A 24,074-nucleotide genomic window follows, 5' to 3' on the forward strand; every position below is an offset into this window, starting at 1 on the left:
GCCTTGACATTTTCAGATCTCTAATTGTGAGATGCTTCAGACTGCAAACTTCATGGGGCTACACAGTGGGAGTGGGGATAATGCAGCAAGGAGGAGGCCCTGTATAGATTCCTGTTCATAAACAACTCCCAACAGAAGTCTCGGCAAAATAATATAGCTCTGTATCTAATATTAAGTGCTAAAGAGTTATACTTGTCACGAGCAAAAAGTGAGATAAAGACAAGGCTGAAAGCTTGTAGTGTTGATCCATACAGTGGATTTAGGAAAGGGGTTAAGGAACATTTCCGTTTAGGTGTAGACTGTGACAGATACAGAAGGATTTCCCTCACTGCCTCTTTCTTTGTGCTTCTGGTTAATGAACTGATTTAAATGCATCAGCTTCTCCAAGTACTGAAGTGGAAAAAACCATGCTTCCAAACAGACTCTGCATTGCTGGATAGCCATTCCATTACTTCATTATTTAGTTTCTTTGGGCTGCTTAACACAATATTTGCCTTAAAGGGTTTGATTTTTTGTTTTTTAACCTTACGCATTTTTCACACTGTGTTAGCATGAGCTATCCTTCAGTATGCTATATGGAAAACCAACACAGATGAAAAAGTATATCTTTAGAAGCCAGTGACAGTTAAAAATAAATAAATGAAAAACCTAAAGAAAAATGGGTGCTCTCTTGTCTCCTTTTGTTACAGAACATAAACACTTTAGAGTTGACTACATTAGATTTGAAAGCTGATTTTCCCACACCAGCAGTAAATACTAGAAAAGTGGACTAGAAGCTGTCAAATTCAAAGCAACAAAGGGTTGACAGATTGTTACCCCCAGTACCCTAGCATCTGTATTTCTGGATATAATCATCTGCTCTGAAAGCACTTGAAAACAAGGTGATGAAAAATTGGCAGGCATTTCTAGTGCTCTCTCCCTAGCACTCCTGCATGGAGTCTGCAAGCTAGCCAGGAATCCAGCCGAAAGAAATGTATTAATTCTCACCCACTCCACCTCAGCAGAGATTTGAATTACAAACAGATCTTCAAAACAAAGAACAGCTTTTGCTTTTGTTACAGTAATAATAAACATTAGTTTTGTTGTGAAAAGAATTACTTGAACTTACTTGCTACAAAATATCACAATTTTTAAAGCATACTAGAGACAGTTAATTAGGTGTTATTGACCATTGGTTAAACTTACCTGGATCATTCCAAATCAGATGACCCGGCAAAAGAATGTGAGGTTATTTTCCCATTCCCTTCACTCCCCCCGTAATAATGCAATTATTGATTCCAAATTCAGATTTAATACAAACGTTACTAACAACCCTCTGATTTAATTCATTGTTGGTCAAATATTCTTTTTTTTTTTATTAACTTGCTGCTTGGAATGAGTTGAGCTCCAGCCAAAACCTTGAAGAACAAGGTCAGTCAGTTGCCTCCATAGAGGCACCATATCTTTGATGTGGTGTTTAAACATGTGACTTCTATCTCTCGTTTCAGGTGATATACGTAATGACTTGTACCTGACACTAGAGAAGGGGGATTTTGAGAGAGGCGGGAAGAGTGTGCAGAAGAACATCGAAGTGACCATGTATGTTCTTTATGCAGATGGAGAGATCCTGAAGGTAAGCAAATTAGTTTGTTTCTGTGCTGAGTTACATCAATATCAACCTACTTGTTCCATGCACATCTTCTCTTGCCTTCTCTAATACCCTGGAAAGTTTTGAATAAAATGATTTCCTTCAATGTTTTGGGCCTTTGGGGTTCTTTATTTACTACTATACTATGATAAAGAGATTCAACTACCAGGCTTGAATTAATTTAGGGCAATTCTGCTAGTGGGGAAATAATGGTAAACCTCTGACTTTGGGCACTTGGACAAAACATTAATAAACAGTAAGTGAAAAGCTAATTTAGTTAAACTTTTCACTCAGAGTGGATCAAAACTCAAGAATTCCATGCCAGTGATGGGAGGGGAGAAGGGTGCGGCTGACTAAATTTAAGTGAATGGCATTGTGCTCTGGTGTGTGGGATCACAGCACTGCTCAGGTTTGGCTCAGCTGCCACTCTGTTAATGATGAGGGGTGGCTGGGCCAAATGTGAATGGCACTGTAACCCTGTGCACCAAGTCGCAATGCCCAGAATGGGGAACCAGCCCCAGCCCCGGGGAAGGAGCCACTGCTGCAGCGTGTGTGGGGCAGGCTCACAATTTTTAGTATCTAGCAAAAGTTATGAGGTTAAGCTCCCAGCTTGTCTCTTGAAAGTGTTGTGCAAGTTTCCTTTGAGGATGAGGACTGAATATGTCACTCTATACCTGACTGAATAGAGACACTGGATGTATGGCTTATTAAAATAATCTATTTCCCACTGACAACCCCCTCTTTCCTTTCCTCCCTATGACTGGAGGGATATTAACGGACCATTTCATCTTGAATGGTCCCTTGAAATGTGTGTTAGTTACTTATGCTAAACAATCTGTTCCACCTTGTATTTAGCTGTGACACTGAGTGAGTTTCCCAGACCTATAGAAGAGCTCTGTGTAAGCTCAAAAGCGTATCTCTCTCACCAACCAGAAGTTGCTCCAATAAAAGATATTACCTCACCCACCTTATCTCTGATATCTGGGAACAACACAGCTACAACAACAATACTGCATACAAAAATATGAGTAAGGATGACAGAATTGGGCCTTTAGGGAGAGATTGAGATGTCCTTAAAATTATTGTCTTGTCCCACTGAAGTCTGTAGAAGGCATTGTATTCAAATTTGAATTATTTCCCAAGTCAACACGTTTGGTGGTTTTAGTCTAATTTCTGTCTAATTTTAGTGGAAATTTCCTCACACTACTTTGTAATTTAGCACCCCTTATCACAACCAGCAATCTCTGTTCAGAATAAGCCATAGACCAGGAACAGCCAAATATATTTCAAATTGGAATTGTGGTGCTTTGACTGTGAGAGAAACTTGCGCAGTTCTGCTCAATTACTGTATGCTTGGAACAGAGAATTGCTATCAATCTCTCCTCTCTGTTAAGCACTAAAAGTTATTAAATTCACCCTATAATTAAAAGAAACTTGGGGGAGAAAATGGCTGCATCGCATTACGTAAGCAGCCTCAAGGAACTCAGGTGATCCTTCTGGGAAAACAAATATAAACACTGAAGATATTGGATCAAGCAGCTCTTCCAGAAACTCCTTACTATTAATGTTTACAATAAAAAAATATTAATCTTTAATGCATTCTTTTTCATTTTCTATTATGTTGAATTATTGCAGCTGAAGTTCTCTAGCTGACAGTGTCTTTGCAGCAACAGCTTCTCCTTCTGTTTAATATCAAAATCCTATCTGACCTTGAATGATATCTGCTTCACTCCTGATGGGAAATGGCAGGGACGTCACAAGTATAAAATTAAAAGCCCACTTGCTCTAAATGGCCAAAATGAAGATTAACTAGACCACATGTATGAAGTGTAAAGTAAAATACCTTGAAATTTTGCGAATAGTTTGAAACAAAACAGAATGATTCTGAAAATAAAAGATAAAACAATATTATTTGGTATCATACTGAAAACACCTAGGGTAATAAACCCATGTAGGTTTTTGGCAAATGGATGCCTAAGCATCTTAAAATCCATTACAGAGCTGAGACTATTAAAGTGATAGATCTCATCATTCTCAGAGATCTTCACCTAAATTAATAGGAAGACCTTGAAAGCAAACTTTTTGTCTAATCTTTACAGCATTTTGGAGGCTGACACAAACTGGAAACCTAACGTTTGAGGAGCTGAAGTTTTCTGTTTTTCAGGGTTTTCCTATAGATTTAGAACACCAGTATACACTTAAAAGGTCAACTGTCTTCTACAAGGACAAGGATATTAATGTGGAATGATAAATTACCCCAGTAAATTAACAGTAATCCCAGATGGCTGGTCTCATTTGCTTTTACTTTGGCAGATGAATTGGCAAAATTTTTACATCACGCAGAAAACTCGACAGTGAGCAAAGAGATGAGACAGGATTAGTCTCCAAATTGAATGCCGTATAGTGTGTTTCTGTTATGTGGTACTGATTATTTCTGCATATTGGTGACTGGCATTTTTGAAGTGGTCTAAATTCAGTTCAATAGATGTTAAATGTGATATGTTTCATGCTGCTATTCTGAAGTAATAAACTATACAAATATTCAGATTAAAGGGAGCAGCGTTCTGCTTTCTCTTGTGGGCTCTTATTGCGCTAGGCTGGATATTTTGCTTACTTGTTATGAGGTATGTCATATCCCATTTAGGAATCCTCAGTTGTTGTTAATCAGTTCCTTTTTGGACAGCTGTTTGAACATTTGAAATGCTCTATAAGTTAGGGAACATTCTTTTGAATTTTGGGTCTGATCCTCAGCTGGTGTAAATTGAAATATCTCCATTGTTTTCAGTCAAGCTGTGTTGACTGATACCAGTTGAGAATCTGGCCTTACATGTTTCAGTTAAATATTTGGTCTGAAGTTTAAAAACACATGAGCTTCTTTGTGCATTGAGCACACAATTTCTCCATTTTGAGGATGTGTCCGCTTGAACTAATCCGTTTGGATTGTAAATTCTTTTGGGCAAGGACTGTCTCTTGCTATAGTATCTGTTTGTACAGTACCTAGTACAATGAGGTCCCAATCTCAGTTGTAGCCTCTCGCTGCTACTGTAATATGAATAATAACAAAAATATGGGTCAGTATAGAAATGGCCCATCTTGTTGAAATAAGGATGGTCAGAGAGCTGGGGATATATTCAGTTCATCTTACTTAGAATCAATGTATGGCCCATGGTTCAGTTATGCATGCCAACATTACATTGTGACTAATTTTATAGATTTGACATATTTATTATTATTGATATGTTCAATAATAATTATGGTTAAAGTTTCTCTTTTTCTTAATTAAACCTTTTAGAGTATTTCCTTTGTTGGATGATGGTGAGGTCATGTAAGGAACTAGGACAAAGGTTCAGATATCACAGATTTGAGAGGTTAGAGACCCATATAGATTGTTAGGTAGATTTTTTTTATAAGTGACTGATTTTAAAAATATATCACTTCATTTCAAAGATATCCCAAATACAAGTAAATAAAAGAGCATTGGGTCCTCCTCAGAGAAGCCAGGACCACAAATCAGTTTCTTACAAGAGATCTACTTAATTGCTTACCAAATTACAAGTAAGAATGGATATATATGCATCCAATGAGGTGAGCGGTAGCTCATGAAAGCTTATGCTCAAATAAATTTGTTAGTCTTTAAGGTGCCACAAGTCCTCCTTTTCTTTTTGCGGATACAGACTAACACGGCTGCTACTCTGAAATAAGTAGATTGAGTGACAATGATTTTGATACATGGGCACTTCAGTGTTAAGTCTCTTTTGAGAAACAGAGGCCATTTTATTGTAGTGGAGGGAAGGATAGGAGAGATGGAATTGTTATTAGTTAATATGAATTCCTATGCTTTGAATGCTTCAGGAACTGGCACCTTACAAATAAACTCTGTTTTTCTACTATATGTAGAAGCATGTGATATAACAATAAGCACTTATTAACAAAATTCTTGATCATTGTGACAAAGTCAAACCTCACAGCTATAAGAGAGTGGTGGAAGTCATGTGTATCAATCCTATAACGGTGAAGACCCTTTTTCCTATGAACTGAAAAGACGTTACCTCAGGTTAATTAGAGACACTTGAGTCCAATTAAGGGCTGCAGATGACCTTTAAAAGCCCCTCCTCCAGTAAGAGAGTGGGAGGAAGGAGAAGAAACAAGCTTCAGCAGGGTTAGGGGCAGCAGGAAGAAAAGGGTTATCCTAGGTGAGAAGGCTGGTCTCCTCCGTACACAGGAAACATTGAATTTACTTCTGTTTTGGGGAAGGGCTAGTAACCAGAAACCAGCATAATAAGTTAATACTCTAGTCAGGGGTCCAGGAGATATATTTATTTTGTATTATGGGGTTCTTTTGCTTAAGAGAACTACTCTAGCCTACCCTGAGCCTGACCTTGTAAATATTGTAAATAAACCGAAGTTAAGAATTTAAAAACCTCCAGAGTAGGACTGACTTACTCCAGCCCTGCCTCTGCCACCACAGAGAGAAATGCTGAGGCTAACGTGGCAAAAAAGATGCCTTGCCACATCATATACAGAAATCTGCTGTATGGGTGAGGGAACATGTAGAAAGAGAGAAACCTCACCTTTGGTCTTCTTTCCTTCTGAGCCGCTGACAAATTGGAAAGTTTAATTCCTCCACTGATTATGGTCACTCACTAGTTGTTGTGGTACTTCATCCCAGCTGATGCCAGATCAATCAGTGTCCTCTGGCACTGTCTTCAGTTAATTCTTCCTTGACCTTCCTTGCTTTCTTTTTCCGTTGTCAGATACCCATTTCAATACTTGCTTAGCATGTCTCTTGCCTTCCATATGGTATATATGTCCTAGGCAGCTGACCCATCTTTCTTTGATGATATTTTATAACCTGTCCTGCTCTCTCAGCTCCCTTACTCTTATATTTGTAATTTTGTCTTTTCATGAAATATTCAGTATTTTCCTCCACCATCTTTGATGGGAAGCCTCCAATCTCTTTTTGTTAGCCACAGTCATTGGCCATGTCTCTGCTCTGTACAGAAACATGCTCAGAACAATCACATGATATAATCTGACCTATCATTTGGTGTGAAGATCTGTTTGACCAAATTTGGTCATCCTTCCAAAAGTGGTGTTTTTCTTGTGTGAATATGTTTATCACAGCCACCTTTGAGTGACATCACACACACACAGGTATCAGAACATTGCTAGCTGTTAAATTTCTTTTCCATGCATGTACACCTTTGTATCTGTTGTCCAGTTTTCTACTTTCATAATATTGATTTTTCTCTGCCTTGATTTTCAGTCCAAATTTTGCTGCTTCCTGTTCTACCTCTGATGTAAGGGCAGTAATTCCATTCCAGTTCATACTTAGGGCTGGTCTACACTATGGTGGTAAATCGATCTAAGTTACGCTACTTCACTGAAATACGTAACTGGAGTCAACGTAGCTAGATCCGCTTACCGCAGTGTCTACGCTGTGCTGTGTCGATGGGAGACACTCTCCCACCAACTTCCCTTACCCTTCTTGGCGGAGAGGTGGAGTAGACAATTCGATCAGAAAGTGCTCTCCCATCAATTTAGCATGTCTTCATCAGACCTGCTAAACCGATACTGCTGCAGGGATCAGAGCAGCGCCGATTTAGCCAGTAGTGTAGACCTGGCCTCAGTAAAGCAATGTTGTCGGCAAAGTTAACGTTGTGTTAACTAGTCTCTGCTAACCAATTTTACACCGTCCATGATGCCTTGTGTTGCCTGCTTCATCACCCAATCTACTGCCAATGCAAAGAGGATTGATGATAACACACACCCTTATCTAACTCCAGTCACAATATTGAACCATTCACCCAGGCCTGTATCCAATCTTACTACGCATCTACTTCCATGATATAAACTCCTTATAGTGCTGATCAGTTTATCTTCTATATCCTAGCTTCTAGCAATATTAAAAGAGATTAAACTTTATTTATTATGTAGTGCCTAAGAGCCAACCAAGAATTGGCCCCATTGTTGTAGGCACTGTAAATATACACAGTAGTAGGGAGTCCCTGCCCCCCAGAGTTTACAGTCTAAATAGACAAGAGAGACACAGGGCAGGGGAAGAGGGTATAATACACAAGCTGAGTGAACAGTGTAATGGCAGCAAATGTCAGGTTAGTTACATGATTATATTTATTTATTGTGGGGTTACTTAGAAGGAGATAAGCTAAATATAAAGGGCAGAGAAGGAGAGTGAGGCTGATAGGGAAGGGGGTAAGAGGAGCAGGTGTGGAGTGAAGCTAAGGTGAAGAGACTGCAAAGGAGAGAGAGGGTTGTAGCTAGAGCCCTGCAACTCTACAGATATCCACCTTATATCATGGACCATTTTTGCAGATCATGGATCAAATGTGGATACAAATTTTGTATCTGCGCAGGGCTCTCGTTGAAGCAAACAGCCAATCAGCATAGGGCACAGAAAATCCAGTCAAAGTTGTAGAAAGTTCTCTGAATGTCCAGTGGTCCCTGCTTTGGCTGCTTCTGGCTGGTTCCTCTCTGCTGTTTTACCTGTGGGGAGGGGCACTTGAGTCCTAGTGCCGCCAGACTATTCTGTTACATTATAATCTCATAGACTTTAAGGTCAGAAGAGACCATAATGATCCTCTAGTCTGACCTCCTGCACATTGCAGGCCACAGAACCTCACCCACTCACTCCTGTAACAGATCCCTAACCTCTGTCTGAGTTACTGAAGTCCTCAAATCATGATTTCAAGACTTCAAGTTACAGAGAATCCACCAATTACACTATTTTAAACCTGCAAGTGACTCTTGCCCCATGCTGTAGAGGAAGGCAAAAAAACCTCCCAGAGTCTCTACCAATCTGATCCAGGGGAAAAAAATCCTACCCGACCCCAAATATGGCGATCAGTTTAGACCCTGAGGAGCATGTGGGCAAGAACCGCTAGCCAGACACCTGGGAACGAATTCTCTGTAGTAACTCAAAGCCATCCCCATCTAGTGTCCCATCACCAGCCATTGGAAATATTTGCTGCTAGCTGTCACAGATCCGCTTCATGCCATTGTTGTCAATCTCATCATACCATCCCCTCCATAAACTTATCAAGCTCAGTCTTGAAGCCAGTTAGGTTTTTTGCCCCCACTACTTCCTTTAGAAGGCTGCTCCAAAACTTCAGTCCTCTGATGGTTAGAAACCTTTGTCTAATTTCAAGCCTAAACTTGTTGATGGCCAGTTTATATCCATTTGTTCTTGTGTCCACATGGGTGCATAACTTAAATGCCTTCTCTCCCTCCCTGGCATTTATCCCTCTGATGTATTTATAGAGAGCAATCATATCTCCCCTCAGCCTTCTTTTGCTTAATCTAAATAAGCCACGCTCTTTGAGTCTCCTCTCATAAGGTAGGTTTTCCATTCCTTGGATCATCCTAGTAACCATTCTCTGCACCTGTTCTATTTTGAATTCATTCTGTTATGTTCCTTCCATATAAATATTTCAAATTGATAGAGAAGTTCAGAACATTAAAAGGGAGGAACCTACCCCACCCAAAAAATAAAAAATCAATAATCCAAAAACTGGGTTACTATTTTCCTGGAAGGAGTGGGGGTAACAAAAACAAAATCAATTTTTCTTGGAAGTTATACTTGCAGATTCTTTCAACTGTCCTTTTTCTGCTTTGTTTTAAGATGTATGGTGTAGTCAGAGCTTCCAGGTTGCTTTGCAGGTGTCCAGCCTAGTGCATGCATTTGTGCTTTACCTTTTTGTATATCTGTATTTCAATACAAACCATGGAGTGTCTCCTTCTTGGCCCTGGTCTACACTACGAGTATAGGTCGAATTTAGCAGCGTTAGATTGATTTAACCCTGCACCCATCCACACAACGAAGCCATTTTTGTCGACTTAATGGGCTCTTAAAATTGATTTCTGTACTCCTCCCCAACGAGGGGGATTAGCACTGAAATTGACATCGCCAGGTTGAATTTGGGTTAGTGTGGACGCAATTCGACGGTATTGGCCTCCAGGAGCTATCCCACAGTGCTCCATTGTGACCGCTATGGACAGCACTCTCAACTCAGATGCACTGGCCAGGTAGACAGGAAAAGTCTCACAAACTTTTGAATTTCATTTCCTGTTTGGCCAGCGTGGCAAGCTGATCAGCACAGGTGACCATGCAGATCTCATCAGCAGAGGTGACCATGGAGTCCCAGAATCTTAAAAGAGCTCCAGCATGGACCGAATGGGAGGTACTGGATCTGATCGCTGTATGGGGAGACAAATCCGTGTTATCAGAACTCCGTTCCAAAAGACTTAAGGAGCTCAGGAAAACCTACCAAAAAACCCACGAGGCAAATGCCCATTTGGGGTCAGAGCCCCAGACATGCCGCTTCTATGATGAGCTGCATGCAATTCTAGGGGGTGCCCCTGCAACTACCCCACACCTGTACGTGGCCTCCTGCAAGGGAGTCTCACTCAACAGGGATGAGGATTTTGGGGACGACGAAGATGATGAGGAGGGGGAGGTTGAAGATAGCACACACCAGGCAAGCGGAGAAACCATTCTCCCTGACAGCCAGGAACTGTTTATCACCCTGGAGACAGTACCCTCCCAACCTGGGCTCCCGGACCTTGAAGGTGGAGAAGGCACCTCTGGTGAGTGTACCTTTGTAAATATAATACACGGTTTAAAAGTAAGCATGTTTAATGATCAATTTGCCTTGAAGACTTGGGATGCATTCACAGCCAGTACAGCTACTGGAAAAGTCTGTCAAAGTGTCTGGGGATGGAGCGGAAATCCTCCAGGGACATCTCAATGAAGCTGCCCTGGAGGTACTCCCAAAGCCTTTGTAAAAGGTTTCTCCATGGTAGGACACTTTACCACGGCAGGCCAATAGCACATAGTCTGGAATCATTGCATAAGAAAGCATGGCAGCATGTGGTCCTGCTGTTTGCTGGCATTCAAGCAACATCCATTCTTTATCTCTCTGTTATCCTCAGGAGAGTGATATCATTCATGGTCACCTGGTTGAAATAGGGGAATTTTATTAAGGGGACATTCAGAGGTGGCTATTGCTGCTGGGCTGTTTGCCTGTGGCTGAAAAGAAATCATCCCCGCTGTTAGCCATATGGTGGGGAGAGGGGTGAAGCGATCATCCCAGAGAATTGGGTGGGGGGGTTAGTTGGTTTGTGCTGCACGTTAACCCAAAAATATCAGCCTCTCCTTTTAAATAGCCAGTGTGTCTTTTTCAATTTAGTCTCCCTTTTTTCCTTCCGCAGCTGCAAATGTTTCAAAGCTGCGACTAGCATCTCTGTCCCAGAGGCTAGCGCAGATAAGAAGGTGAAAAAAACGCACTCGCAATGAAATGTTCTCTGAGCTCATGCAGTCCACCCAAACTGAAAGAGCACAGCAGAATGCCTGGATGCAGACAATGGCAGAGTCCAGGAAAGCAAAAATGAATGTGAGGACAAGTGTCGGGAGCAACAGGAGAGATGGTGGGATCAAGAGGAAAGGTGGCGGCAGCATGATGAAAGGAGGCAGGATGCAATGCTGAGGCTACTGGAGGATCAAACGGATATGCTCTGGTGAATGGTTGAGGTGCAGGAAAGGCACAGACCGCCACTGCAGCCCCTGTGTAACCAACCGCCCTCCCCCCCAAGTTCCATAGCCTCCTCACCCAGATGCCCAAGAACGCGCGGGTGGGGAGAGGGGTGCTCTGGGCACCCAACCACTCCACCCCAGAGAACTGCCCAAGCAACAGAAGGCTGGCATTCAATAAGTTTTGAAGTGCAGTGTGGCCTTGTCCTTCCCTCCCTCCGACCCCACCTGGTGCTTTCCTCCTCCTCCACCCCTCCCGGGCTACCTTGGCAGTTATCCCCCTATTTGTGTGATGAATTAATAAAGAATGTATGATTGTGAAGCAACAGTGACTTTATTGCCTCCGCAAGCGGTGATCGAAGGGGGTACGGGAGGGCGGTTGGCTTACAGGGAAGTAGAGTGAACCAAGGGGGCGGGTTTTCATCAAGGAGAAACAAACAGAACTGTCACACTGTAGCCTGGTCAGCCATGAAACTGGTTTTCAAAGCTTCTCTGATGTGCAGCGCGCCCTGCTGTGCTCTTCTAGCCACCCTGGTGTCTGGCTGCGTGTAATCAGCAGCCAGACGATTTGCCTCAACTTCCCACCCCGCCATAAACGTCTCCCCCTTACTCTCACAGATATTGTGAAGCACACAGCAAACAGTAATAACAATGGAAATATTGGTTTCGCTGAGGTCTAACCGAGTCAGTAAACTGCGCCAGTGCGCTTTTAAATGTCCAAATGCACATTCTACCACCATTCTTCACTTGCTCAGCCTATAGTTGAACAGCTCCTGACTACTGTCCAGGGTGCCTGTGTATGGCTTCATGAGCCATGGCATTAAGGGGTAGGCTGGGTCCCCAAGGATAACTGTAGGCATTTCAACATCCCCAACTGTTATTTTCTGGTCTGGGAAGTAAGTCCCTTGCTGCAGCTGTTCATACAGACCAGAGTTCCTGAAGATGCGAGCGGCATGTACCTTTCCTGGCCATCCTACGTTGACGTTGGTGAAACGTCCCTTGTGATCCACCAGTGCTTGTAGCACCATTGAAAAGTACCCCTTTCGGTTTTATGTACTGGCTGCCTTGGTACTCTGGTCCTGAGATAGGGATATGCGTTCTGTCTATTGCCCCACCACAGTTAGGGAATCCCGTTGCAGCAAAGCCATCCACTATGACCTGCACATTTCCCAGAGTCACTACCCTTGATAGCAGCAACTCAGTGATTGCGTTGGCTACTTGGATCACAGCAGCCCCCACAGTAGATTTGCCCACTCCAAATTGATTCCCGACTGACCGGTAGCTGTCTGGCGTTGCAAGCTTCCAGAGGGCTATCGCCACTCGCTTGTGAACTGTGAGGGCTGCTCTCATCTTGGTATTTGTGCGTTTCAGGGCAGGGGAAAGCAAGTCACAAAGTTCCATGAAAGTGCCCTTACGCAAGCGAAAGTTTCGCAGCCACTGGGAATCATCCCAGACCTGTAACACTGTGCGGTCCCACCAGTCTGTGCTTGTTTCCTGTGCCCAGAATCGGCATTCCATGGCATGAGCCTGCCCCATTGCCTCCAGGATGGCCAAATTGCCAGGGCCCGTTCTTTGAGAGAAGTCTGTGTCCATGTCCTCATTGCTTTCATCGCTGCGCTGCCATTGCCTCCTCGCCTGCTTTTGCAGGTTCTGGTTCTGCATATACTGCATGATAATGCATGAGGTGTTTACAATGCTCATAACTGCCGCGGTGATCTGAGCGGGCTTCATGCTTGCCGTGGTATGGGGTCTGCAGGAGAGCAGCTGAGCAGAGTTGCAGGGGAAGCGGTGGTTGGATGACCAGTTTTGCAGACCTACTGCACCGTCTGCTGCCAGGACACAACAGCTGAGTGGACTGCACGCTTGCCGTGGTATGGAGAGACAAGAGCAGCAGAGCAGAGTTGCAGTGGAAGCAGCCCTGTGAGACCACCAGGAGAGCAGAGTGGCAGCGGAAGCAGTGGATGACGACGGTCATATAGAGGACCTGCGAGGTGGATTCATAGCATCAGGAGAGCAGAGTGGCAGCGGAAGCGGTGGTTCGATGACGATGGTTAGCAGTCCTACTGCACTGTCTGCTGAAAGCAGTATGGCGCCGTCACGGAAAAAAGGCGTGAAACGATTGTCTGCCGTTGCTTTCCCGGAGGGAGGGGCGACTGACGACATGTGCCCAAAACCACCCGCGACAATGTTTTTGCCCCATCAGGCATTGGGAGCTTAACCCAGAATTCCAATGGGCGGCGGAGACTGCGGGAAAGCTACCCACAGTGCAACGCTCCGAAAGTCAACGCTAGCCTCGGTACTGTGGACGCACTCCGCCGACTTAATGCGCTTAGTGGGGACACACACAATCAACTGAATAAAATTGCTTTCTAAAAAATCAACTTCTATAAATTTGACCTAATTTCGTAGTGTAGACACCCTTTCTCCAGCTGTTTGCCACCTGCTCACTATTTCTCCCAACTGTCCTACCTCCTGTTGTGAATGGGGCATTCAGGAAGTTTCCATGATACTCCTTAATTAAATTGACTTGTACAGTTTTTGTTCCTCCATGTGCTGAGAATGTATAGATTAGTCAAGACTACCCTGGAGTTTTTTAGTCTCCAAGAGTGGGAATCCACTCTGGTATCTTTAGGTGGTAATTATTAACCTGTGTGTTCTTTGCTTGCCATTACTCAGTAACATGAAATAAAATGTTCTGTCTAAGGGCACTGGGGCACTGGCATTTGATCTCAGAACAGGGCTGTATGGCCAGGGCTTCAAAGAGCTAAAAAAAGTTGAGAGCTCAGAGAGTTCTTCCCTGTATTACATTAGTGAGCTGAGACCCAAAAGTAGGAATCTAGCCAAATGATGTTTTCAGAGAAGCCTAATTACAAGTGAGTAATTATCTGTTACTTCCCATTTTTTCCTTCTGATCCATTTGTTAATATATATCCTGCACTTACTTGATGCAAAGGTAAAACTTAATAATCTGAGGAAAAAGGAAAGCAAACAACTCCTGTTTGAATGCTGCTTGAGACACAGGTCCCAGAGCTGTACCTCTGATCCAAAGCACCGTCTAAAAATCTCCCTTCAAAAAACTTCAGATTCCTTTGCATCCAGGATTCTCCTCCTATCTCTGTCCTTGTGTTTGCAGAAGGGGATGAATTATACAGAGAAAAAAAGAGACTAACCTCAGTAATCTCAGCATGAGGCTCTCTCAGTGTAATAAAATGACTTGTGTATATGGTGTCCAGATAGCTAGTGTAAAAAATCAGGACGAGGGTGAGAGGTAATAGGTGCCTATATAAGAAAAAGCCCCCCAAATTGGGACTGTCCCTAAAAAATCGGGACATCTGGTCACCCTACTTGTGTAAAAAGAAAAGGAGTACTTGTGGCACCTTAGAGACTAACAAATTTTTTCCACTCCATACGGCTAAATTCAGTGCCTTGCATAATGACAGGTTTCAGAGTAGCAGTCGTGTTAGTCTGTATTCACAAAAAGAAAAGGAGTACTTGTGGCACCTTAAAATTCGTTAGTCTCTAAGGTGCCACAAGTACTCCTTTTCTTTTTGCAAATACAGACTAACATGGCTGCTACTCTGAAACCTACTTGTGTAGTAGAGGTGATGTCTTTTATTCTTTCTTTTGTGTTTTGTTCCAGGACTGTATCAGCTTAGGCTCAGGAGAGCCAAACAGAAGTGCATACCACTCTTTTGTCCTCTACCACAGTAACAGCCCTCGTTGGGGAGAAATTATCAAGCTACCCATCCCCATTGACAGGTTTCGTGGGTCTCACCTTCGTTTTGAGTTCAGGCATTGCTCCAGTGAGTGCAACATAATCGTTTGTCCAAAACAAATCTACAAATGTTGATTTCTTTCCATTACAAGTAGAGGATTAGAATGCCATATCACTGGAAGAGGGAACCTTAAAGTACAATAAGTACAATGTTAAGAATCCTGGTGCTATCAAGGGTTGTTAGAGAATAGAAAAAGAGGGTCTAGATTAGAACATGCAGTTCAGGACAACAGACTCCCATGTTGTTTTCCTACTGTGTTCTTTGACATATTATCTTTACAAGTTGTGCATATCATTTACTCCGGTCAGCACAATCTTGATAAAGGCTTGTCTGATTTACATTTGTAGAGACTAATTGTGTGGTCAATAGCATAAACTGAGACCTAGTACTGTGTGTGTGTGTGTGTGTGTGTATATCGCTAATCTACAGATAGATATAAAAATGAATCCTGATGTGGCTTCATGCATTGGTTGTTAGAAATACAGAGAGGCTAAGGAGTGAGTGTGAAGTATAGAGAGTGAGGGGAAAAAAATATACACACATACACTTGCAGCATATGCAGAAATGTTTCTCTATGTTCTTTATTTCCTGTTGCAGCTAAAGACAAAGGAGAAAAAAAGCTCTTTGGCTTTGCATTTACTCCTCTGATGAGGGATGATGGCACCACCCTATCAGATGATATCCATGAGCTTTATGTTTATAAGGTACCATAGCTCACAACTCTTCTAATGCTGCACTGCAGACCTGCCACCTATTTATCCCTACTTCAGTATAGATACATTTGAGTAATCGTCATTGCATTTCTGATAATGCGGTTTTTCATTACGTGAGGAAATAGTGACAGGATTCTGAACCTATTTATAACAGATCCCAAATTATAGGACTTGGTATAGATGGGTTTCATTTTTCAGGTACAATTGATTTTCCCCCTCAAATTATAATGATTTTTGTGACTCCTCTCTGGTTTTAAATTCAGTCTCACTAGTATTCATAACCACCCATGAATGCTATGAGGGTATGTTATTACTATACGCTTTTATGCTCTGAAAACGTGCTGTTATGGACTAGACTAGTAATGTGAGACACCATAATCCTGCTCGACAATACTCTAGCAGAGTAATTTTGTCCTTACCAGGTCACCCTAGTTTTTTCCTTCAGTGTATAGATATAGCTCTCAAATAGATATATGTAGTGTATCTGAAAGGTCCTTAAAAGTTCTGAAGGGATCTGTGGGTGGGAGACCACATTTTCTTAAGCACAGATGACTTAATGTAGTGTACCTGATGATGGCAAGCCTAGGTTTCTGTGTATAGATTTTCTGTGCACTCAGAGGATCGTACAATGGGATTCTGATCTATGACTAGATCTCCTAGGTGCTATGATAATACAAATAATAATTCAGAGTATTGTTAGTCAGTTGCTAGCAAGGCATGAATGTGTGGAATAAAGTGAATCAACTGGGTAAAATTTAGTTTCCTTTCTGTATCTGCAGTGTGATGAGAACAGCACATTTAATAATCATGCTCTGTACCTGGGGCTGCCCTGCTGCAAAGAGGACTACAATGGCTGCCCTAACATCCCTTCTAGCCTCATTTTCCAGCGTAGTACCAAAGAGACCTTCTCGATCTCGACCCAGCTCTCCTCCACCAAACTCACCCAGAACGGTACCATAACTGTCCCTTCTGAAAACAAGGCCATTGAAACATGTTCTGTTTTTTCAATATAATGTTCCTTTTTTCTATGGTTTAATGCTAGCTGTGCTTATATTTACTAAGCTTCATTGCTACTGGAATGAGTAGAGACAGGGTTTTTTAAGGAAATGAGCATACTAACTTGTAACAGAGATAGTATGTATATTTCTGTAAATAGAGGCACAAAGGCTAGGATAAAACATTGTTAATTCTGATTAAACTCATGAGAATAATAAATTCAAAGTTAGCATGTTTACTCAATTCTAAATTAACTCTGTTGGGCTTTATATTGAAGTTTTCTGTGATCAAGGCTTGATGTTGCTTACTTCAAGTCCTCAGAGGCACCAAAGGGTGAAATGTGACTGCCCACAATGCAACATCAAGACAAAATGGGGAGAGATACAACCTTTACTTTTTAAACACCATTCATTTCTTTGGCAATAATGTAAGATATGTTTCTGAGGTTTACTCCTTGGGTTTTCTCTTTGAGGTGAGGAATAATTCATGGAACAAGTATCGCCTCTTCAATCTCTATCACATCTTGGGGGTGACTTTCTTCCTACCTTACTTGTTTATAAATTTTGACTGGTTCTGAGCATGTTTCTAACGCACAAGCTTTTGTTATGGGAAGGATTCTTGAACTGTTGTTAGTATTTTAGGGGCTTCACTTAAACTTATGCCATGTTTCAGTCTTTCATTATATTGCGTGAAAAGCAGGATTGAGACCACAGACAAGATCTAAACGTGCAGTGGAAACTGAAACATTTCTTTCTTTCTTTTAGTGACCAGTCTGGCCTTCTATTGTTGTCATACTGATTCTGAACTTTAGTAACCTAGCCATGTAGTGCCTGTACTAGACATTCTTCAGTGTCCTTGTGCTTTACAGTATATCAGAGTGCATGTTGCTTTCTTGTGTCATTTTGCAGTGGACTTGCTTGCCCTCTTAAAATGGAAGGCTTACCCAGACCGTGTAATGGATATCCTAGGAAGACTGAGGCATGTCAATGGCGAGGAAATTGTTAAGGTACTGAGTCAACTAATGGTCAGTCTTACTGATGGGAAAATTATTTTTTATGATAACGGTGTCTTCGAGGGAGCAAACCAGAAGAGGCCTTCCTGTGACTGACTCTCTGCTGTCAATTTTTAAAGCCCAGATAATATGACTGTTAACTGATATGTTATGTACCTGGTATTTTTAGGGCGCTCAGGGTTTTGTGTATATATATTTTCAGTGTGTAGATAAGGAAAAGTCATGTTTCTGCTTTATTCCTTCACCAAAAAAGTTAAAGATTGAGATAACGTCGAACATTACGCATTAATCTATAACAGCATTAGAATGTTGCAGTTATTTAATATATTTGAATTTAGACAAGTTTAAGAAAATAAATGAATGAAAGCTGGGAGTTTAAAAAACTGTAATTCAAAAATCCTAAATTCCAGAAACACTCAGTAAATTGACATTATCCCTGCCAACTACAGCTTCTTCTTGGAGTTATTGTCCCAAAGGGGCTCCACTTTACGTGGACACACATCCAGACACTTTTTATCAGAGATTTTTCGCTAGCAGTATCCACATGTCTGTGCCTGCTCCCTACACATCCTTGTGCTCTGGACCAATGGTATATTAGCGAGGAGCAGACCCCTGCAGCTCCAGTTCCTTTTCAACCACCTGTAGCTAGAGAGGGAGCATTGTGGTGTCTGCTAGCTTAGCATACCTAGCTGACCATTTATTTTATTATTTTTGTTTCTTCTTGGTGCAAGCTGTGCTTTTGGAGGTTCCCCCACCCTTGTTTTTCACAGCAAGGGCCTCTGCCCTTTGACGTCCTTTTTCTGCAGCCTCCCTCCGTGGGCTATGCCCAAAAACGTGGGTTTTAAACCCTGCCAGACCTGCCACGGGTCCTTCCCCTTGGCAACGGGCATTACGGCTGCCTCAGAGAGTCCCACATCCTATCAAAGTGTAAGGTCTGCTCTGGCTTCAGGAGTAGATCCAGGAAGCTGAGGGAGGACAGACTGAAGTTACTGCTTATGGAGCAGTCCTTGAGAGCCAGCATCACTTCAGGGTCTGACTCCCCCTGCATACGTTGGCATCAACCTCTCAGAGCATTCCGGTGACGACTTTGGCTCCGGTGAGCAGAGAAAGGGTAGTTTCAGAGCGTTCAAAGTCCTCTAAAAAGAACAGATATCACTATGCCCATATGTGGCTTCTAAAAGAAGGGGGAAGTCACTCCAAAGGCCAGGGATTGAGAAGGCAGTATGGGTACAACTAGGCTTCTACCTCCTCTGGTATCAAGATGTCGGTACTCATGAACAAGACTTCCAGCACACATACTGAGAAGTCTTACGACCAACAGCCCTGTTCAGCATGATTGTCGGTACTCTTGGAGCCCTCCAAACCCAATGACACCAACCCCAATCCAGGCTTTGTGCATAAGGGGCATATGGACCACCCATCCATACTGTATCCACTACCTCTCAACTCACTTCAGCTTGAGGAGCAGTGTCCGGAATTGCTGATACCAACCAGTTTCCTCTATCATGAGGTTCTCTGAGTCACAGCCTAAATCCGCTGTACTGAGAGGTACACAGGGATTTCCTACTGGTACCAATGCACCCACCTGTCCTGACATACTGCCCACCTTCTGTGCACCTCCACACTAAAAGTCAGCCACTGGTTCCAACTCAGAATCCAGTACCAACACAACCACCAGTACTGACATGGCCAACAGTACCAACACTCCTAGTTTCTCCGTTAGATACAGGGGGGCAACACCTCCTTGGACTCAGACATTTCTGTCCAGGATTCCACCACATTTCCATTCCAACCTCCCTCTCCAGCAGTGTACCATAAGGACAAGACCCCTGGAACTAGCCAACTTCCAACCTGCCAATGTGGGCAGGAGCACCCTTACTCTCCCTTCCCCTTTCCTTGTACACCTCCACAATGGGCTTTCTGGAGCTCTTGGGCTCCTTATGCTAACTAATTTTATAGAATGCCCTCACAGAAGAGGACCTATCAAGAGAAGCAGGCACTGGGACCCTATTCTCCAGGAAGACCCTTTGAAAGAACAAGAGCCAAGGGCAGAAGAGGCATTACCTTCCAATAAATCCTTTTCCTCCAGAGGTGGCAGTTATGCTCCTTTCCCCCATCCTACATGGTTGATTTGAAAGTCTTTCAAGAACTAATAAAGAGGGTGACTGAGAGTTTACAGATTCTCCTAGAGAGGATACAGGAACCCCAGCATATCTTGCATACTTCTCCTCCAGGCAGGATAACCATGGCCATTTGAAAAACACTGGCTACCATCCACCTACAAGCAGAAGTGCTGGCAAAAAGTATTATGTGCTGGCCAAGGGTTCAGAGTACCTTTTTCTCCCACCTCTGCCCAAACTCTCTGGTGATCAAGTGGTTAATGAGAGAAACAGGAGCTGTTCAAATCAGCTCCTCATGACCAGGATCTTAAGCACCTGGACCTCCTTGGCTGCAAGAGTTACTCTTCCGTTGAACTACAATTCAGGATTGCCAACTATCGTGCCTTGTCAAAATATGACTACGCACATTATAGGAAATTCTCTCATTTTATTGATCACTAGCCTCAGGACCAGAAGAACCAGTTTCAAACCATCATCTCCAAAGGCCAGATGATATCAAAGCTTCTTTGCAGGTCTGTCTCGATGCTGCTGGTACAGCCTCTTGTTCATTTTGACCATTTGGTCAAGGGTAACAAATCATCTCACTATGAATCCTGTGGTGCACCGCCCTGCCCAATTGCCACTCTGTGATGTACATCTCTCCCAGAATACATCAGATCAGACAGATGGTTACTTAAATTATTATAGTCGGGTTACACCATCCAGTTCAGCCCCATTCCCTCTTCCTCATCCCTTTTGAGGGACCCTTCCCACAAGGGTCTCCTGGGCAAGAGGTAGAATCTTTCCTGCTGCTGGGGGGCAATTGAACTGGTTCCTCATAGTTTCACCTAAAAAGGCTTCTACTCCAGTTACTTCCTGGTTCCCAAGAGAAAAGGGGGATGGAGACTGAACCTGGACTCTGAACACTTACAAAAAAATGCAGAGATTCAGGATTGTATCCCTAGCAGCAATAATTCCATCATTAACTCGTCATTGATTTATTGATTTGTGCCCCTTCCTATATTCCCTCAGTCCAAACCATGACTATGCATATGATGCAGGTGGGACCCACAGACACTGCGGATGAAAAATCTCTGATCAAAAGCTCTTGGGCACGTGTGCACCTGCAGGGGCAAAATATCTCGAAGCACTCCAGTTTCTGTACCGGAAATTAACCCCTCCTTATCCCCTCTTACTCCTGCACCATGAAAGAGAGGAAATCTTCCTTGTTATATCTATGAATTAAAATAACCCGGATGGTCTTTTGTTATCTGATTATATAACATGCACCTATCATTCTGGCCTGTAGGAGCTATGGGAGAACTCTCAGGTCTAGTCTGCTGGGGGGTCTGCAGCCTGTGTGTTCAGGATGAATGGGTACAAACTTGATTCCTGTCTGTAATTGTAAAAGGGGTCTCTGGCCGTTATTGTGTTTGGGGTGAATGTTGCCTTAACTTATGATTTCCTTGTTTTTTAATGTTTGCATTGTTATGAGAAAGTACAGTTAAGCAACCTTACCTCTAAATTAACCACGTTTTTTGTGTGGAAATATTGAAAAGGTGGCTGTCTCTGAACTCCCTTCCTAAATAAACAAGAATACTCAAAAATTCATTAGTTGCGTGGAGGCAATGATGGAACTGAAACTCCAGTTGACGAGTTGATTTCTGAGCTAAATATGCAGCTCTGCTTGTTCACAAAGCAACAACCTGGTGGCTATTAGTTATGACTGACAAACCTCAAAAATTTTAGCATTTGGACCTGAATAGGCTCAGAAAATGCCAGATGGCTAATCAAATTTATTTCAACTTTTTAGGTTTCTTTTCTTCTATGTCTTGCCCAGATCCTTCCCTTCAGAGCAAGTAGATCATTCTCCCTTACCATGACTCCAACTGCTTCTTCACAATCTACAGGAGGCCTTCTTTATCTCTCTCCGCTTTTCTAAATCTCTCCTTAGGCCTCAAAATTAGAGCTGGTCAGAACATTTCTGACAAAATGTTTTTTCGTCAAAGTAAGCTGTTTCACCAAAACTGAAATGTTTCACAGATATGTATGTATTTTGATGAAGTTTTTAACAAGAACATTTGCGAGGTTCAGGGTGGACTCTCTTGTCATTTCCACGGAGAGAGAGAGAGAGAAACCCCAAATTGAAAACCTGGCCTTTTCAGTCCAAACATAGATGTTTAGACACAATTTCATTTTGCAAAAAAATGAAAAAGGTTTTGTTTTCCTTGCCAAAATTTGTTTTTGTTCTGTATGGGAATCTGTGTTGTGCTGAGTTCCAACTCTTCTGTTATCTTACATGCCCCAGGCTTCTCCAGATCAAAGATGATATTTCAGAATACATTCACACATTTGTGAGCCTGGAGAAGGACACATCCATGCTAGATATGAAGACAGTGGCTGTCCCTTCCACTAGTTCCAGAAATGCAGAGAGCCCTCCCTGCAATTTATTTTGCAGAATTTAAGAATTGGAAGGAGGTGTGTTTGGCCTCTGGGATAGTGAACCCAAAAAACCTGCCCACTCTAATAGTACTTATTTTTGAATAATGCTACGTATTGAATGTTGCCTTATATGATTATGAGCAAAACAAGCCTACTCCTTCATGTCCATATTTGACTTCTTCACAAAATTCCATAATTTTGAGAATAAATTTTGTCTTCAATGCAATACAGCTAGGGTCTGCACAGGGAGAATTTTTCTCTAGGAAAGCTTAAAAAATATGTGGACTTAACATATTCCAAGTGAAGTGGTGACTGACTCCCTTCTGGAATTCACTGCCATTCAGTGACAGCTGTATCTTATTGGGGGGGACTTCATAAATCATTATGGGTTTTTTTTCTTGTTTTTCCACATCAAAGAATCCGATGGAATAGATTGCACAAAGCTAGCCAACAATGCCAGTTATCAGCTTCCCCTATAGCACTGTCACTTCGCTATCTTCTTCTCCAGTGGGTCCTATTTATTGAAATGGAAAGCAGTGGGAGATCAGCACACTGAGCAGCCTGCCATGTCATGGACAAAAGGGGCTGGCATTGTATAGCTAAATTGTTGCACAGATACTTGATAAAAACAACAACAACCACCCTGAATCTCTGTCCCATAAAATACAACTGTTTTGTACTAACCATGTCTTGAAACACTTACTATTTACTGTGAATCAGTGGATGTGCTTGTATCAGATGTGGAATGCTATCTCACATGCTTTTAGGACTGCAGAACAGTGAACGGTTTTGTCAGTCTTGGGCAATACTGTTGATCTGCCTAGAGACAGTGAAAGGCAAACACTAGTAAATTAAATGAAAATAGTTTATAATAAAATAATTTTTGTGTTTGTCATTTTCTTTTATAATTGTTCTTTGTAAAAGGACGGGAGACATTCTTGGCAATAAGTAATTTTTCTTACACCTACTATGGGTAAATCTTAAAGTGGTCTGTTCCTGCAGAATGGTGGTAAAGGCATAGGAAAGTATGTCACATCTGAGAATAAAAGCAGTGCTCTTGAATGTAAGCAGGATTTGTAGATTTAAATTCTCTGTCTCTTCCTGCCATTTCAGTTCCTGCAAGACATTCTAGACACTTTGTTTGTGATTTTGGATGACAATACAGAAAAGTATGGCCTGTTGGTCTTTCAGTCTTTGGTAAGTAGCCCCACTCCCATTAAATGAGTACTTTTCTTTCCCTGGTGGTCAGTATTTCCCATGCTCTTATTACCTTACCACCATGCCTTATTGTTAGTATCTTATTACCTTAAAATGTCTGAGAGATTCAGCTGGAGGTTCTACCCCTGTAATTTTATTGGGTGCAAGGAGTAGGATAACCATAGCCAAAATATGAGGAGAGAAGGATTACATCCATCAGTATGGGAGGGGCAAACAATAAGTCAAAGAGGAGCATTTCCATTGTCTGCATATGAAAAAAAACCATCATCTACCTGTTTGTTAGCCTGTTTAGCTTGTTCATTTAATCCCTGGTGACGTGTGCAGTTTGCTCTGTTATGGGTTCCCTTCTCTATCTTCCGCAGGTGTTCATCATAAATCTGCTGCGTGACAGCAAATATTTCCATTTCCGACCTGTTATGGATATGTACATTCAGAAACACTTTGCAGGAGCACTGGCTTACAAGTAGGTTGAGTTTTGTCATCACTTTGTACAGTAACACTCAGACTTTTGAGTGGTATAGGCACCAGAGTTATAACTTTTACACTAGCAGAGTATATCTGGTATTCAAAAGCAAACATTCTGGAGAAAAATTTTGTAGCATGACTTCTAAATCTAACCCCAGAGAAAAGCTGCTGAATGTCAT

The 24,074-nt window shown here is 42.3% G+C and overlaps 1 protein-coding gene across 10 annotated transcripts in view; it reads left to right on the forward strand.

Moving 5' to 3' along the window:
• Positions 1-24,074, forward strand: part of DOCK3 (dedicator of cytokinesis 3) — a 604,430-nt gene that overhangs the window by 468,384 nt on the left and 111,972 nt on the right. For all 10 annotated transcript variants that reach the window (XM_043550359.1, XM_043550357.1, XM_043550356.1 and 7 more), the window contains exons 15-21: positions 1,488-1,612; positions 14,815-14,977; positions 15,548-15,654; positions 16,443-16,614; positions 17,568-17,665; positions 23,326-23,409; positions 23,793-23,893. In XM_043550359.1, coding sequence (XP_043406294.1) covers positions 1,488-1,612; positions 14,815-14,977; positions 15,548-15,654; positions 16,443-16,614; positions 17,568-17,665; positions 23,326-23,409; positions 23,793-23,893 — 850 coding nt within the window. The remainder of the gene's footprint in view (positions 1-1,487; positions 1,613-14,814; positions 14,978-15,547; positions 15,655-16,442; positions 16,615-17,567; positions 17,666-23,325; positions 23,410-23,792; positions 23,894-24,074) is intronic.

The sequence above is a fragment of the Chelonia mydas genome, chromosome 7, assembly GCF_015237465.2.
Source record: "Chelonia mydas isolate rCheMyd1 chromosome 7, rCheMyd1.pri.v2, whole genome shotgun sequence".
Lineage (NCBI taxonomy): Eukaryota > Metazoa > Chordata > Testudines > Cheloniidae > Chelonia > Chelonia mydas.